At 38.5% G+C, this 15,058-nt stretch overlaps 1 protein-coding gene and 1 long non-coding RNA gene across 8 annotated transcripts in view; one reads left to right on the top strand and one right to left on the bottom strand.

Moving 5' to 3' along the window:
* Nucleotides 1–15,058, bottom strand: part of POC1B (POC1 centriolar protein B) — a 102,505-nt gene that overhangs the window by 20,258 nt on the left and 67,189 nt on the right. For 3 of the 7 annotated variants that reach the window (XM_033221105.1, XM_033221111.1, XM_033221107.1), the window contains one exon: nucleotides 9,159–9,236. The exons of the other annotated variants lie outside the window; for them this stretch is intronic. In XM_033221105.1, the coding sequence (XP_033076996.1) occupies nucleotides 9,159–9,236 (78 nt within the window). The remainder of the gene's footprint in view (nucleotides 1–9,158; nucleotides 9,237–15,058) is intronic. 7 annotated transcript variants of the gene reach the window in all.
* The window catches only part of LOC117089652, a 49,750-nt gene that overhangs the window by 11,647 nt on the left and 23,045 nt on the right, over nucleotides 1–15,058 (top strand). Inside the window, exons 2-3 of the long non-coding RNA XR_004439692.1 lie at nucleotides 752–915; nucleotides 11,796–11,909. This is a non-coding gene — a long non-coding RNA (uncharacterized LOC117089652). The remainder of the gene's footprint in view (nucleotides 1–751; nucleotides 916–11,795; nucleotides 11,910–15,058) is intronic.

The raw sequence follows: 15,058 nt of genomic DNA, 5'->3' as shown, positions 1-15,058 counted from the left end.
CCTGACCTCAGGTGATCCACCTGCCTCAGCCTCACAAAGTGCTGGGATTACAGGCGTAAGCCACCATGCCCGGCCTTGGGTAGCAAGGTTTTAGATCTCAGCTCAAATACCTTTTCCAGGAAAACTCTCTCTGATCCCACACATTACTGCCTTCAATTCATACTTTCACTATACTAACATTCATACGTTCACAATTTTTGCTTACCGTTATAACCCACACGCATTTCCCATTCCCAGCTCCTACCTAGTGTCTGACATGTTCATTTTTGTGAAATGAATGAACAATGTCCATTGAACCTGACTTAAGCTGAGTCATTTCCTTTCATGATGCTAACACCACAAGATGCACTACCCTAAATTCAGCTCCCATGGAAATCCAGCTCATCTTTGGTTAGTACACCAAAAAATTTTCTGTTTCTGCCACTCATTTGGGGTCTGCAGAGATATGGACAGAAGAGTAATTGATTCCACATGTACTGGGCTTTCCACTCTAACAAGCTATTTGACCCCAGTTTTCACATATCTACCACTACACCAGATTCTCTTGTGCCAGGTACATAAAAGGTTGAGGAAAACAGGGGAATCCTAGTTACTATGGTCAGCTCCAAATATCCCACCTTGGTGTGAGGAATGGCTTGGGGAAGGATGAAGGCAGGAAGAAAAGAGACAAATTTTTAGTATATTCTCATTTTTTTCCCATTGAGAAAAAACAGCTTAAATTCTCTTAAAATTCATTTCTCCTTATACTCAGGAAAAACATTTTCAGCCTGATCAATATGAAGAAACCCCATGTCTACTAAAAATACAAAATTAGAGGAGAGTAGGTTCCAAGATGGCCAAATAGGAATAGCTCCAGTCTAGAGCACCCAGCGTGAGCAACACAGAAGACGGATGATTTCTGCATTGCCAACTGAGGTGCCGGGTTCATCTCACTGGGGCCTGTCAGACAGTGGGTGCAGCCCACTGAGTATGAGCCAAAGCAGGGCAGGGCATCACCTCATCCAGGAAGCACAAGCGGTTGGGGAATTCCCTTTCCTAGCCAAGGGAAGCTGTGACAGGTGGTACCTGGAAAATTGGGATACTCCCACCCTAATACTGCGCTTTTCCAATGGTCTTAGCAGATGGCACACCAGGAGATTATATCCTGTGCCTGGCTCGGAGGGTCCCACGCCCATGAAGCCTTGCTCACTGCTAGCACAGCAGTCTGAGATCAAACTGCAAGGCAGCAGCACTGCTAGCACAGCAGTCTGAGATCAAACTGCAAGGCAGCAGTGAGGCTGGGGGAGGGGCGTCTGCCATTGCTGAGGCTTGAGTAGGTAAACAAAGAGACTGGGAAGCTCGAACTGGGTGGAGCCCACCACAGCTCAAGGAGGCCTGCCTGCCTCTGTAGACTCCACCTCTGGGGGCAGGACATAGTTGAACAAAAGGCAGCAGAAACTTCTGCAGACGTCCCTGTCTGACAGCTTTGAAAAGAGTAGTGGTTGTCCCAGCACAGAGTTTGAGATCTGAGAATGGACAGACTGCCCCCTCAAGTGGGTCCCTGACCCCCAAGTAGCCTAACTGGGAGGCACCTCCCAACTGGTGGCTGTCTGACACCTCATACAGCCAGGTGCCCCTCTGAGATGAAGCTTCCAGAGGAAGGATCAGGGAGCAACATTTGCCATTTTACAGTATTTGCTGTTCTGCAGCTTCCACTGGTGATACCCAGGCAAACAGGGTTTGGAGTGGAACTCTAGCAAACTCCAACAGACCTGCAGCTGAGGGTCCTGACTCTTAGAAGGAAAACTGACAAACAGAAAGGACATCCACACCAAAACCCCATCTATACGTCACCATCATCAAAGACCAAAGGTAGATAAAACCACAAAGATGGGGAGAAACCAGAGCAGAAAAACTGAAAATTGTAAAAATCAGAGCGCCTCTTCTCCTCCAAAGGAATGCAGCTCCTCACCAGCAACGGAACAAAGCTGGACAGAGAATGACTTTGATGAGTTGAGAGAAGAAGGCTTCAGACGATCAGTAATAACAAACTTCTCTGAGCTAAAGGAGGGCATTCAAACCCATCGTAAAGAAGCTAAAAACCTTGAAAAAACATTAGACGAATGGCTAACTAGAATAAACAGCATAGGGAAGACCTTAAATGACCTGATGGAGCTGAAAACCATGGCACGAGAACTACGTGATGCACGCACAAGCTTCAGTAGCTGATTCGATCAAGTGGAAGAAAGGGTATCAGTGATTGATGATCAAATGAATGAAATTAAGCAAGAAGAGAAGTTTAGAGAAAAAAGAGCAAAAAGAAATGAACAAAGCCTCCAAGAAATATGGGACTATGTGAAAAGACCAAATCTACGTCTGATTGGTGTACCTGAAAGTGATGGGGAGAATGGAACCAAGTTGGAAAATACTCTCCAGGATATTATCCAGGAAAACTTCCCCAACCTAGCAAGGCAGGCCAACATTCGAATTCAGGAAATACAGAGAATGCCACAAAGATACTCCTTGAGAAGACCAACTCCAAGACACATAATTGTCAGATTCACCAAATTTGAAATGAAGGAAAAAATGTTAAGAGCAGCCAGAGAGAAAGGTTGGGTTACCCACAAAGGGAAGCCCATCAGACTAACAGCGGATCTCTTGGCAGAAACTCTACAAGCCAGAAGAAAGTGGGGGCCAATATTCAACATTCTTAAAGAAAAGAATTTTCAACCCAGCATTTCATAACCAGCCAAACTAAATTTCATAAGTGAAGGAGAAATAAAATCGTTTACAGACAAGCAAATGCTGGGAGATTTCGTCACCACAAGGCCTGCCTTACAAGAGCTCCTGAAGGAAGCACTAAACATGGAAAGGAATAACTGGTACCAGCCACTGCAAAAACATGCCAAATTGTAAAGACCATCGATGCTAGGAAGAAACTGCAGCAACTAACGAGCAAAATAACCAGCTAACATCATAATGACAGGATGAAATTCACACATAACAATATTAACCTTAAATGTAAACGGGCTAAATGCTCCAATTAAAAGACACAGACCGGCAAATTGGATAAAGAGTCAAGACCCATCAGTGTGCTGTATTCAGGAGACCCATCTCACGTGCAGAGACACACATAGGCTCAAAATAAAGGGATGGAGGAAGATCTACCAAGCAAATGGAAAACAAAACAAAAAAAAAGCAGGGGTTGCAATCCTAGTCTCTGATAAAACAGACTTTAAACCAACAAAGATCAAAAGAGACATAGAAGGCCATTACATAGTGGTAAAGGGATCAATTCAACAAGAAGAGCTAACTATCCTAAATATATATGCACCCAATACAGCAGCACCCATATACATAAAGCAAGTCCTTAGAAAGCTACAAAGAGACTTAGACTCCCACACAATAATAATGTGAGATTTTAATACCCCACTGTCAACATCAGACAGATCAATGAGACAGAAAGTTAACTAGGATGTCCAGGAATTGAACTCAGCTCTGCACCAAGCAGACCTAATAGAGATCTACAGAACTCTCCACTCCAAATCAACAGAATATACATTCTTCTCAGCACCACATCGCACTTGTTCCGAAATTGACCACGTAGTTGGAAGTAAAGCAAATGTAAAAGAACAGAAATTATCACAAATTATCTCTCAGATCACAGTGCAATCAAACTAGAACTCAGGATTAAGAAACTCACTCAAAACTGCTCAACTACATGGAAACTGAACAACCTGCTCCTGAATGACTACTGGGTACATAACAAAATGAAGGCAGAAATAAAGATGTTCTCTGAAACCAATGAGAACAAAGACACAACATACCAGAATCTCTTGGACACATTTAAAGCAGTGTGTAGAGGGAAATTTATAGCACTAAATGCCCACAAGAGAAAGCAGGAAAGATCTAAAACTGATACCCTAACATCACAATTAAAAGAACTAGAGAAGCAAGAGCAAACACATTCAAAAGCGAGCAGAAGGCAAGAAATAACTAAGATCAGAGCAGAACTGAAGGAGATAGAGACACAAAAAACCCTTCAAAAAATCAATAAATCCTGGAGCTGGTTTTTTGAAACGATCAACAAAATTGATTGACCGCTAGCAACACTAATAAAGAAGAAAAGAGAGAAGAATCAAATAGACACAATAAAAAATAACAAAGGGGATATCACCACTGATCCCACAGAAATACAAACTACCATCAGAGAATAATATAAACACCTCTATGCAAATAAACTAGAAAATCTAGAAGAAACGGATAAATTCCTTGACACATACACCCTCCCAAGACTAAACCAGGAAGAAGTTGAATCCCTGAACTTGAGGCTCTGAACTTGAGGCAATAATTAAGAGCCTACCAACCAAAAAAGTCCAGGACCAGATGGATTCACAGCTGAATTCCACCTGGGTTACAAAGAGGAGCTGGTACCATTTCTTCTGAAACTATTCCAATGAATAGAAAATGAGGGAATCCTCCCTAACTCATTTTATAAGGCCAGCATAATTTTGATACCAAATCTGGCAGACACAACAAAAAAAGAAGAATTTTAGACCAATCTCCCTGAGGAGCATTGTTGCAAGAATCCTCAATAAAATACTGGCAAACTGAATCCAGCAGCACATCAAAAAGCTTATCCACTGTGATCAAGTAGGCTTCATCCCTGGGATGCAAGGCTGGTTCAACATACGCAAATCAATAAACGTAATTCAGCATATAAACAGAACCAAAGACAAAAACCACATGATTATCTCAATAGATGCAGAAAAGGCCTTTGACAACATTCAACACCCCTTCAGGCTAAAAACTCTCAATAAACTAGGTATTGATGGGACGTATCTCAAAATAATAAGAGCTATTTATGACCAACACACAGCCAGTATCATACTGAATGGGCAAAAACCGGAAGCATTCCCTTTGAAAACTGGCACAAGACAGGGATGCCCTCTCTCACCACTCCTATTCAACATAGTGTTGGAAGTTCTGGCCAGGACAATCAGGCAGGAGAAAGAAATAAAGGGTATTCAATTAGGAAAAGAGGAAGTCAAATTGTCCCTGTTTGCAGATGACATGATTGTATATTCAGAAAACCCCATCATCTCAGCCCCAAATCTCCTTAAGCTGAGAAGCAACTTCAGCAAAGTCTCAGGATACAAAATCAATGTGCAAAAATCACAAGCATTCCTATACACCAATAACAGACAAACAGAGAGCCAAATCATGGGTGAATTCCCATTCACGATTGCTTCAAAGAGAATAAAATACCTAGGAATACAACTTACAAGGGATGTGAAGGACTTCTTCAAGGAGAAGTACAAACCACTGCTCAACGAAATAAAAGAGGACACATACAAATGGAAGAACATTTCATGCTCATGGATAGGAAGAATCAATGTTGTGAAAATGGCCATACTGCCCAAGGTAATTTATAGATTCAATGCCATCCCCATCAAGCTACCAATGGCTTTCTTCACAGAATTGGAAAAAACTACCTTAAAGTTCATATTGAACCAAAAAAGAGCCCACATTGCCAAGACAATCTTAAGCCAAAATAACAAAGCTGGAGGCATCATGCTACCTGACTTCAAACTATACTACAAGGCTACAGTAACCAAAACAGCATGGTCCTGGTACCAAAACGGAGATATAGACCAATGGAACAGAACAGAGCTCTCAAAAATAATAACACACATCTACAACCATCTGATCTTTGACAAATCTGACAAAAAAAAGAAATGGGGAAAGGACTCCCTATTTAATACATGGTGCTGGGAAAACTGGCTAGTCATATGTAGAAAGCTGAAACTGGATCTCTTCTTTACATCTTATACAAAAATTATTTCAAGATGGATTAAAGACTTAAATGTTAGACCTAAAACCATAAAAACCCTAGAAGAAAGCCTAGGCAATACCACTCAGGACATAGGCATGGGCAAGGACTTCATGACTAAAACACCAAAAGCAATAGCAACAAAAGCCAAAATTGACAAGCTGGATCTAATTAAACTAAAGAACTTCTGCACAGCAAAAGAAACTACCATCAGAGTGAACAGGCAACCTACAGAATGGGAGAAAATTTTTACAATCTACCCATCTGACAAAGGGCTAATATCCATAATCTACAAAGAAACAAATTTAGAAGTAAAAAATCAAACAATCGCATCAAAAAGTGGGCAAAGGATATGAACAGGCACTTCTCAAAAGAAGACATTTATGCAGCCAACAGACACATGAAAAAAATGCTCATCATCACTGGCCATCAGAGAAATGCAAATCAAAACCACAATGAGATACCATCTCACACCAGTTAGAATGGCGATCATTAAAAAGTCAGGAAACAACAGGTGCTGGAGAGGATGTGGAGAAATAGGAACACTTTTACACTGTTGGTGGGACTGTAAACTAGCTCAACCATTGTGGAAGACAGTGTGGCAATTCCTCAAGGATCTAGAACCAGAAATACCATTTGACCAACCATCCCACTACTGGGTATATACCCAAAAGATTATAAATCATGCTGCTATAAAGACACATGCACACATATGTTTATTGCAGCACTATTCACAATAGCAAAGACTTGGAACCAACCCAAATGTCCATCAATGACAGACTGGATTAAGAAAATGTGGCACATATACACCATGGAATACTATGCAGCCATAAAAGTGGATGAGTTCATGTCCTTTGTAGGGACATGGATGAAGCTGGAAACCATCATTCTCAGCAAGCTATCACAAGGACAGAAAACCAAACACTGTATGTTCTCACTCATAGGTGGGAATTGAACAATGAGAACACTTGAACACAGAGTGGGGAACATCACACACTGGGGCCTGTCGTGGGATGGGGGGAAGGGGGAGGGATAGCATTAGGAGATATATCTAATGTAAATGATGAGTTAATGGGTGCAGCACACCAACATGGCACACGTATACACATGTAACAAATCTGTATGTTGTACACAGGTACCCTAGAACTTAAAGTGTAATAATAATAATAATAAAAGACAAACATTTTGACTAACAATCTATAGGAAAGATTATATAAATTAATTGCTGGATGAAACAGCCAAAACATGTGCATGAAATAGGTTGTAGTAGGGAAACATAATGGAAGAGCTCAATTGCAAAAAACATATGACAGGCAGAAGCAATGCCACTGTTGCCAGGAGAACTGCCTGGAAAGGGTGCCAAGGCAAAAACTAAAAATAAACAAAACATATTCACAAACATACTCATAGTTGGGGATATAAACCCCGTGATTATCGTTTTCCTTGATGAATAAATACATAAAAATAGTCATAGCACTTTGTAGGATAAATGAATAGATCTTAACACTTAACTAAATATTAACAATATAATGTCTTAGAGAAAACTGCTGCTCTCTAAATCAAAAGTTTTCAATACATTTAAGGTAAGCAGTAGTTTATCTTAAAATAAAAATTATTTTTCTCAATTCTATTTGGTAAACTTATCAATATATTCAATTGAAAAAATGGTAACTTAAAAATAATATGACATGGTTGAAGTTTCTCATGTGATCCTTTGATACACAGTGCCCAAAATGTAAGACAGCCATATGTTTATTATATTACATATTTCATAGAACACTGAAATATATGTGATTTCTAGAAAAGGAAAGAACAAAATAATTTCTAAAATAGTGTACATATCTTGAATTTTTTCAGTAATTTTACTGTGTACAGAACTGTACAAAAAATACTCAAAATTTTCTAAAAAAGTACAAATCCGAGACAGCATATTTCTTAGTCAAATTATTCAAATTTCAACTGATTTTCCAAAGCATACAATTGTTTTTGCTTCGGCTTAATGATGCATTTCCAGTTCTATTTACAATAAGGAATTATTTTAAATATCTATCATCTTGAAACTTTATTAAATTGCTATCCCCAAAATGCATAGTTTTGAATTAAGAATAATATTTACTCAGCATGGTACTTTACCTGATGCTAGATGTCATTTAAAATAAATTTATTTTATATATTATCAATGTTAGAGAATGGACCAAGTAGGGCACAAATTCATTTTTCTGAACCGGAAGCGTCAAGCAGAAGTGTCCAAGTAAATAGCAAAATTCCTTTGAAAATTCTACCTCTGGGGACAAGGTGTTAATACTGTAACATATACAGCTCTATGATATAGTCAGTCCAAGAGAGGCAAACTGAGTCTGAGGAGCCCTGAACATGGAGCTACTGGACCTCCTGGAACTATAGATAACGCATGACCTGAGGAACATTAAGAGTGAGAGAGAGAGAGAAACTGGAAGACATGGCCTGGATTCTGCACACAGTTTGTATCACGGACTTGGGCTTTCTTCTGAGCCTTGCCCCCAAGATTTCCAACCCAACTAACTGAGGATATTTACCAGGAAAGCATAGCTGTGTTTAAAAATAAAAGTCAGGATGGGCATGGTGGTTCATGCCTGTAATCTCAGTACTTTGGGAGGCTGAAGCTGGAGGATGGCTTGAGCCCAGGAGTTAGAGACAAACCTGGACAACATGGCAAGACCTCGTCTCCATTTTAAAAAACAAACAAACAAACAAAACCCAACCAGCCAACCAAATGACAGCAACAAAAGGCCAATTAAAAACAGAATTCACTTTATAAAAATCACCCTAACCAAATTTGATAAAAACTGATGTTCTCATCTATTCCAAAATAAAATAATACCTGCACACACCAGAACAGCAAAAACACCATCCAAGGAAATTTCTGCATACACAGTTCTTACTGCTGAGAATATCCTTTTTCAACAAACAGACAAAAACTAAAAATTAGTGACAGGGTAGAAGTGAGAACCTGGGGAGAGCAGTCAGAGAATAGTAACAAAGCCCTGCCAAGGGAGGTAAAGCCATTACATCATTATGAAAGAGATTTAAAGACATGACAGATCAAATAATTATTCGTATCAGGAAGCTATATCCACACAATTACGCTTGAACAACCTATGATGAGAACGCCATATGGCACACCTTCTGGATAAACAGTAAGAGACAAGTGTGTCTTAAACACAATTCTTCCCTGATGAGCATTCTAACACTAAGTTAAGGACTTGTGTGTGCTGAAGTCTGGTGTGTGTCAAGGATTTATGTACTTGGCAAGTAGGAATAGGCAATGCCTAAATTCCCAAAGTAGCCTTCACAACCAGTTACTTATAAGCATTGGTTGACTCAAGGGCCTATTTCTCCACCTGCTCCCAAACTGGAGGTCCTCAGTATTTTCCATTTTTTTCCCCCACAACCAGAGATATGCATTAGGTCTCCTTGGCTACTACACGATGGTGAAAAATATTTACTTAAGTTAAATCATACTGACCACAAGGAATCTAAAACCAGGATTCAAAGTGGTAAGGCCTGTAGTCTGTGTGTCTAAACATCTGGAAGGCAGGTTGCTGCTGGTGTTCAGACTGTCCTCTGAGGTTAGTTCAATCAGAGCCTTGCTTGCCCCCATCATTTCCTGGCTGTGTATCTTTGGGGAAGCTACCTAACCCCTTTAAGGCTAATTTGCAGAATGCAAGAATCTACATGCATGCTTCGTAATGAGGTAAAATGTTTAGTAGCATGTGAAAAATGGTGGCTATTTTTATGGGAACCACAGGCATGTAAATGAGAGTGCTCCTGAATTGATTTACTGAAACACTGAGGTAACACATTTGTAAATTAGTTACATTTAACCATTCCACATGTATATATACTTTAAAACATCATGTTATACATAAGAAATACATACAATTTTATCTGCCAATTAAACAATAAATAAATGAAAGAAAAAAGGAGGAAAAATTCCCTGAATATAATACTACATTCCCAGATAAGCAACTCAAATTGGCAAGTTGGCAATTCTCAAATTATTTTATAAATCTAGTGCAATGGTAATCAACATTCCAATGGGATGGTTTTTTGAAACAGACAGAATAATTTTAAAATTCATATGGATAAGTAATAGGCAAGAAGACCCAGGAAAGTTCTGAAGGAAAAAACTGTGCATTATATAATAAAGAAATATTCTAAATCTACAATAATTAAAAAGGTATGATAATGGATCAAGAGCAAACAGATGATAATGGATCAAGAACAAATAGATCAAGAACAGATCAATAAGACAGAAGAGAAAGTCTCCAAAGAGACACAAGTTCACATGAATTTAATGTTTAAAGAAGGTTATTCAAATCAGTGAAACAATACAAATTGAGGATACTTTTTAACTATAAATCTGTACCTCATAACTAAATTAATACATCTGGATTTTAAGGTTTTATCATTAAAAATAAAACCTCAAGAAGAGTAGCTAAGATGTTTGGGGATTGATGAGGGAATTTCTTTGCATAGAATCCAAACAACAAAAAATAGTTTTCAAAAAGGTAATGCAGCTAAACCTATCAAAAATCAGAAACTAAATTCAAGGAGAAATGAGGAAAAAGGAAAACATATTTGTAGCACGTGGCAAGAGGTCAATCTTTTTTTTTATTTTCTTTTTTTTGAGATGGAGTCTTGCACTGTCACCTGGGCTGGAGTGCAAGTGGCACGATCTTGGCTCACTGCAACCTCTGCCTCTAGGGTTCAAGCAATTCTCCTGCCTTAGTCTCCCAAGTAGCTGGGATTGCAGGCAGCCACCACCATGCCCAGCTAACTTTTATATTTTTAGTAGAGACAGGGTTTCACCATCTTGGCCAGGCTGGTCTCAAACTCCTGATCTTGTGATTTGCCTGCCTCGGCTCCCCAAAGGGTTGGGATTAGAGGCGTGAGCCACTGCGCCCTGCCCGAGGTCAATCTTCTTAACTAAAATTACCTAAGGATCAATTTAAAAATGAACAATAGGAGAACGGGCAAAACACACAAATATGCAATCTTCAGAAATACAAATAAACAGTAATCATGAACATGTCAAAACTCACAAGTCACTAAAAAATGAAATAAACTTGATAACATCTTTTGCTTATTAAGCTGTTTTAAGGCTTTTATCATTTTAAATAATTAAAAATAAATAGAAAACCTTTAAAGGTTTTTGTCATGTTGATGTTGTTATTACAAACAATGTTGGAATAGGCATCCTTGAACAGAAATCTTTGTTTGTATATATTATCATTTCTTTAGGATGATTTACTATGTATCACTCAGGGTTTCAGCAGAAAAACAGAAAGTACAGCCATTATTTTAACAGAGAGAATTTAATATAGGGAACTGGTTAAACAGATTTCTAAGTCTGTAAATGCTAAAAGGGAGCTCTGAGGTTAGCAGAGATATTAAATGTATGAAACTAGCTCCCTAGAATTGGGGAACAAAGGCAAGAGATTGGATTATTAGAAACTAGACACTCCAGAGGTCCCTTGCTGAGAGCTGAGATGGTTTGTTCACCAGGAGAAAAGAGGAATGTTCATTAAAAAGACATTCTGAAAAGGAAAAGGAAATGCCTGGCATTCCTTCTCCATCTCCCCTTCAACTTAAAACAAACAGCTCTATGTGCTTCAGAAAAATAATCCAAATAGATACATAAAAAGTATGAGAATTTTGCCACCATAAATACTAAGGCCCATCAAAATTTTGCAGTGCTTTGGAAAGTAGGTTAAAAAGTACATATGATATAAAATATGAGCTTTGTAGTGGCCATCATTATCCTGAGTAAAAGAAAAACAAAATACTCTAGGAATTAAGACAAAAAATAGAAAATCAAATTATACTAAAAAAAAACTTCCATTGTAAAAGTCAACTGAAGTCAATTTGACATTTAAGTGATGGGTGGTTGGTTGGTTGGTTGGTTGGTTGACTGAAAGCAACAATTTTATTTATGTTTCAGTATGTATGATTGTGTGGCCTGACAATCTCAGAAAGTAAATGCAAAGAAATTGAAAGACACGGAAAGAACTAGGCCAGGACCAGCACTGGCCTTAATAGCCAGTTCACTGAGATGGTGAGGTTCTAAATCTTTAGAAGCCCTATTTATTTTACATAGTTTGACAGCGTAAAGCAGGAAGAACTGACTGAAAAATATGTGTTAGCAGACTTGCTGACTACTTTCACCAAATAATAATTAACTGTCAAGTGGCAAAATAAAGGAGCAAAGCCAATAGCTTTACTATCTCTGCAGCACCAAATAACTCAAAACCAGATGGGTATACATGTACAGAACAGCTGAAAGCTAAGTTCGCTATTTTCCGTGAAACTCCGACAGCCCCACAAATGGCATTTAGCTCCATAGCAAACCATCCTCTAGGTCAGCAGGAAGCTCATTATGGGCTGACAGTCCAGGAGACAAGCACTTTTCAGGGAGCTACCATAGTAATTTCCTGTGTGAAAAGCTCATTGCTGTTCTTGCATTCCTCAGGGTGCATTTCTTCTCATCTCAGAGGATGTTTCTCTTCCACAGGAAGAGGAAGGAACCAGTTGTTACTGGATGTGTGGGCTGAGAGCTGTCGGGCATTTTCAGCGTGCCTCGGTCTCAGCTGTGGGAACTGGGGATGCAGCTTAGATTTCCAGGCCTGGGACAGTCAATATTACTGCAGTAGTCTCGGGCATCACAGTTTAGAAATACAGTATCTCAGGAAGTTGGAAGGCAGAAATAATACCTGGAACACCTCCAGTTCCCAGAAACGTGCTAATTTTCTAAAGGAAATTCTAAAAAGTATTTATTGGGCTCCCAAATAGCATGATTTATAAATCCTTTTGTAAAGTTTTCTTTTTTTTTTTTTTCTGTCTTCACATTTTGTATGGCAAAGTTCAAGTCCTAAATCACGTTTGTCAGTAGAAATAAGGACAAGTTTCACTGCATGAAGTATTCTTTAACTAGGACTATTTTTAAAAACTTAAAAGAGTGTCAAATTTTTGGTAAATTAATTAATATGTTTTCTTTCCCCGTGACTTTGAAACTTAAAGAGAAAGAAGGTCAAATTAGAATATTTGTCAGTATATCTTAATAAAAAAATTGGGATTTAGTGATTATTACTATTTTTATTAAAAAGCATATTTTATTTGAAGGGGGAAAGAAGCCTGTGGTTTTCATTGTCAATCTTTTATTACAGTGATACTGTTAGTAAACTTTGCAGCTATCCAGATTATCTATCTTGAAAAAAAAAAAAAAAAAACAAGCCATGTTGCTTTAACAAACTAAAACACTTTAGCATTTTAGTAGTTTTATTTATTTTTTTACAATCCCAAAGCAATTTTTTTGAAAGGTCAGCCATCACATTCACAACTGTTAGCAGTTTTTATAACATATGGGTCATGATGTACTTCAAAAGCAAGGATCCAACTGATTTGCAAATAGTCTCTTTCCAGTCTCTAATATTTTCTCTCCTATCTCTATTTTAAAGATTGTATCTGAAAAAATGTAAATGTGTTTTCTATTTCTAAATGGCAAGAGATCTTTGAAAATGTTGTGTTTTTCCTCATTTACTTGTTAGTTATCATGTATATTCTGTTTTTTAAATGTCTTTGACAATTTAATTACTTCACTTAATTTTGAAGGGGAATGTTTTTAAATTGTTTCTCAAACCTTATAAAAATTCCTCTTTTACTCCAATTAAGCATCTTAGGGTTTAACATTTAACTTTTTGTGTTACCGGATAAAAAATTACTGTACCCACTTGACATACTTACTATCATTTGCAGTTAAGATAAAAAGTCTCTTAACTCTTAAAAGGAAGATAAACTGAGGGAGGTACTAGCTAGTGAGTCCAGAGAACTCGATCTTATAAATGCCTAAGTTCATTTCCTTTCATACCCTTAGAGCAGGGACAGGAGAAACATACCGCAGAGCCACTAAACCAGCACTTAAAGATACCATACAAATGTCTGTTTCCTAATGCTTAGGAAGCAGCCACAAAGTTATAGATAAATACACCTAGTTTCAGAAGTCATATGCACTAAACTGCCAAATCAAATGCCACCATACAAACTGTTGCAAAGTTTAAAAACTTTACATTGCATATGACCATTTTACACTTTCAAAGTTGTAAGTTTTAGTTTTAAGACATTGAAGTTCACATACACTGTGTTCTTTTAGTCTTTCCAAATCTTTGCTTATATAAGCAGTTAGGAACTGAAATAACTCTGAACTAGTTACGCAATGTTGTCTAGTAACCAGGATGAACTGTTGCCACAACATTCATGGAAATATTCTCTGTGTATCTGCAAGTTTATTCTTTGTGTGTCCATATATTTTGTCAGCACATTAATATTTTTCAGGTAGTATATACCATATGACAATCTCCATGTAAGTGTATAACCTTTTTCTTCCTAAAAATAGGCTGATGCAAAAAAAACTTTCTGAAAGAGAATCCAATGTACTTTGCTAAAAAATAAAAATCCAAATGACATTTAGGAAGGAGTGTGCTTCCTAAAGTCATGGAAATAGCAGAGTATCTCTTGCACTGATTCGGCTGATCACTTTTCTGATCCTAGAACAGAATACAGGAAAACCATGATTCTTTTTCTCTCATCAGCCCCTCTGCCAAAATGATGCAGAGCCAGGAGATATTCTCAGCTATCCTGAGATTACTCAAGGCTATGTCTTACTGTCCCTGGGGAAAGGAGATCGGGAATCCCATAGCTGACATCCACTCTGTCAGGAAATCCTCTTGGCTCTGCCTTCAAAATACACCCAGAATCCGATTGCTTATCACCACCTCTTCTGCTACCTCCCTGGGTCAAGCCAGTATTGCCTCCCGTCTGAGTATTTCACTAGCTTCCTAATGAGTCTCCTTGTCTACCCCCATCAACATCCCCAGCCTGTTCTCTTACAGCAGGCAGAGTGAACCTGTTAAGACACAAGTCATATCGTGCCCCTCCCTCTGCAGGAAACCCCCCAGTGGCTCCTATGTCACCTGCAATCTGGCCTTCTATCACTGCTCCCACTCTCCTGGAGAGCCCTTCCCAGATAGCCATACGACTTGCTCCCTTCACTCCTTCAGCTCTTTACTCAAATGCCACCTGTCACGTGACGCTTGTCCTAGCCATACTAGCTAAAATTGCAGCCTTCTCCTATCTTTTCCTCTCTGACTTCAGTGCCTTTTTCACCTTTGTGTTCCCTATACTATATACAGTTTATTTTTTAGATCTGTG

Source organism: Trachypithecus francoisi, unplaced genomic scaffold (assembly GCF_009764315.1).
Source record: "Trachypithecus francoisi isolate TF-2019V2 unplaced genomic scaffold, Tfra_2.0 Lachesis_group11, whole genome shotgun sequence".
Classification (NCBI taxonomy): domain Eukaryota; kingdom Metazoa; phylum Chordata; class Mammalia; order Primates; family Cercopithecidae; genus Trachypithecus; species Trachypithecus francoisi.
This window is presented reverse-complemented; position numbering and strand designations above follow the sequence as displayed.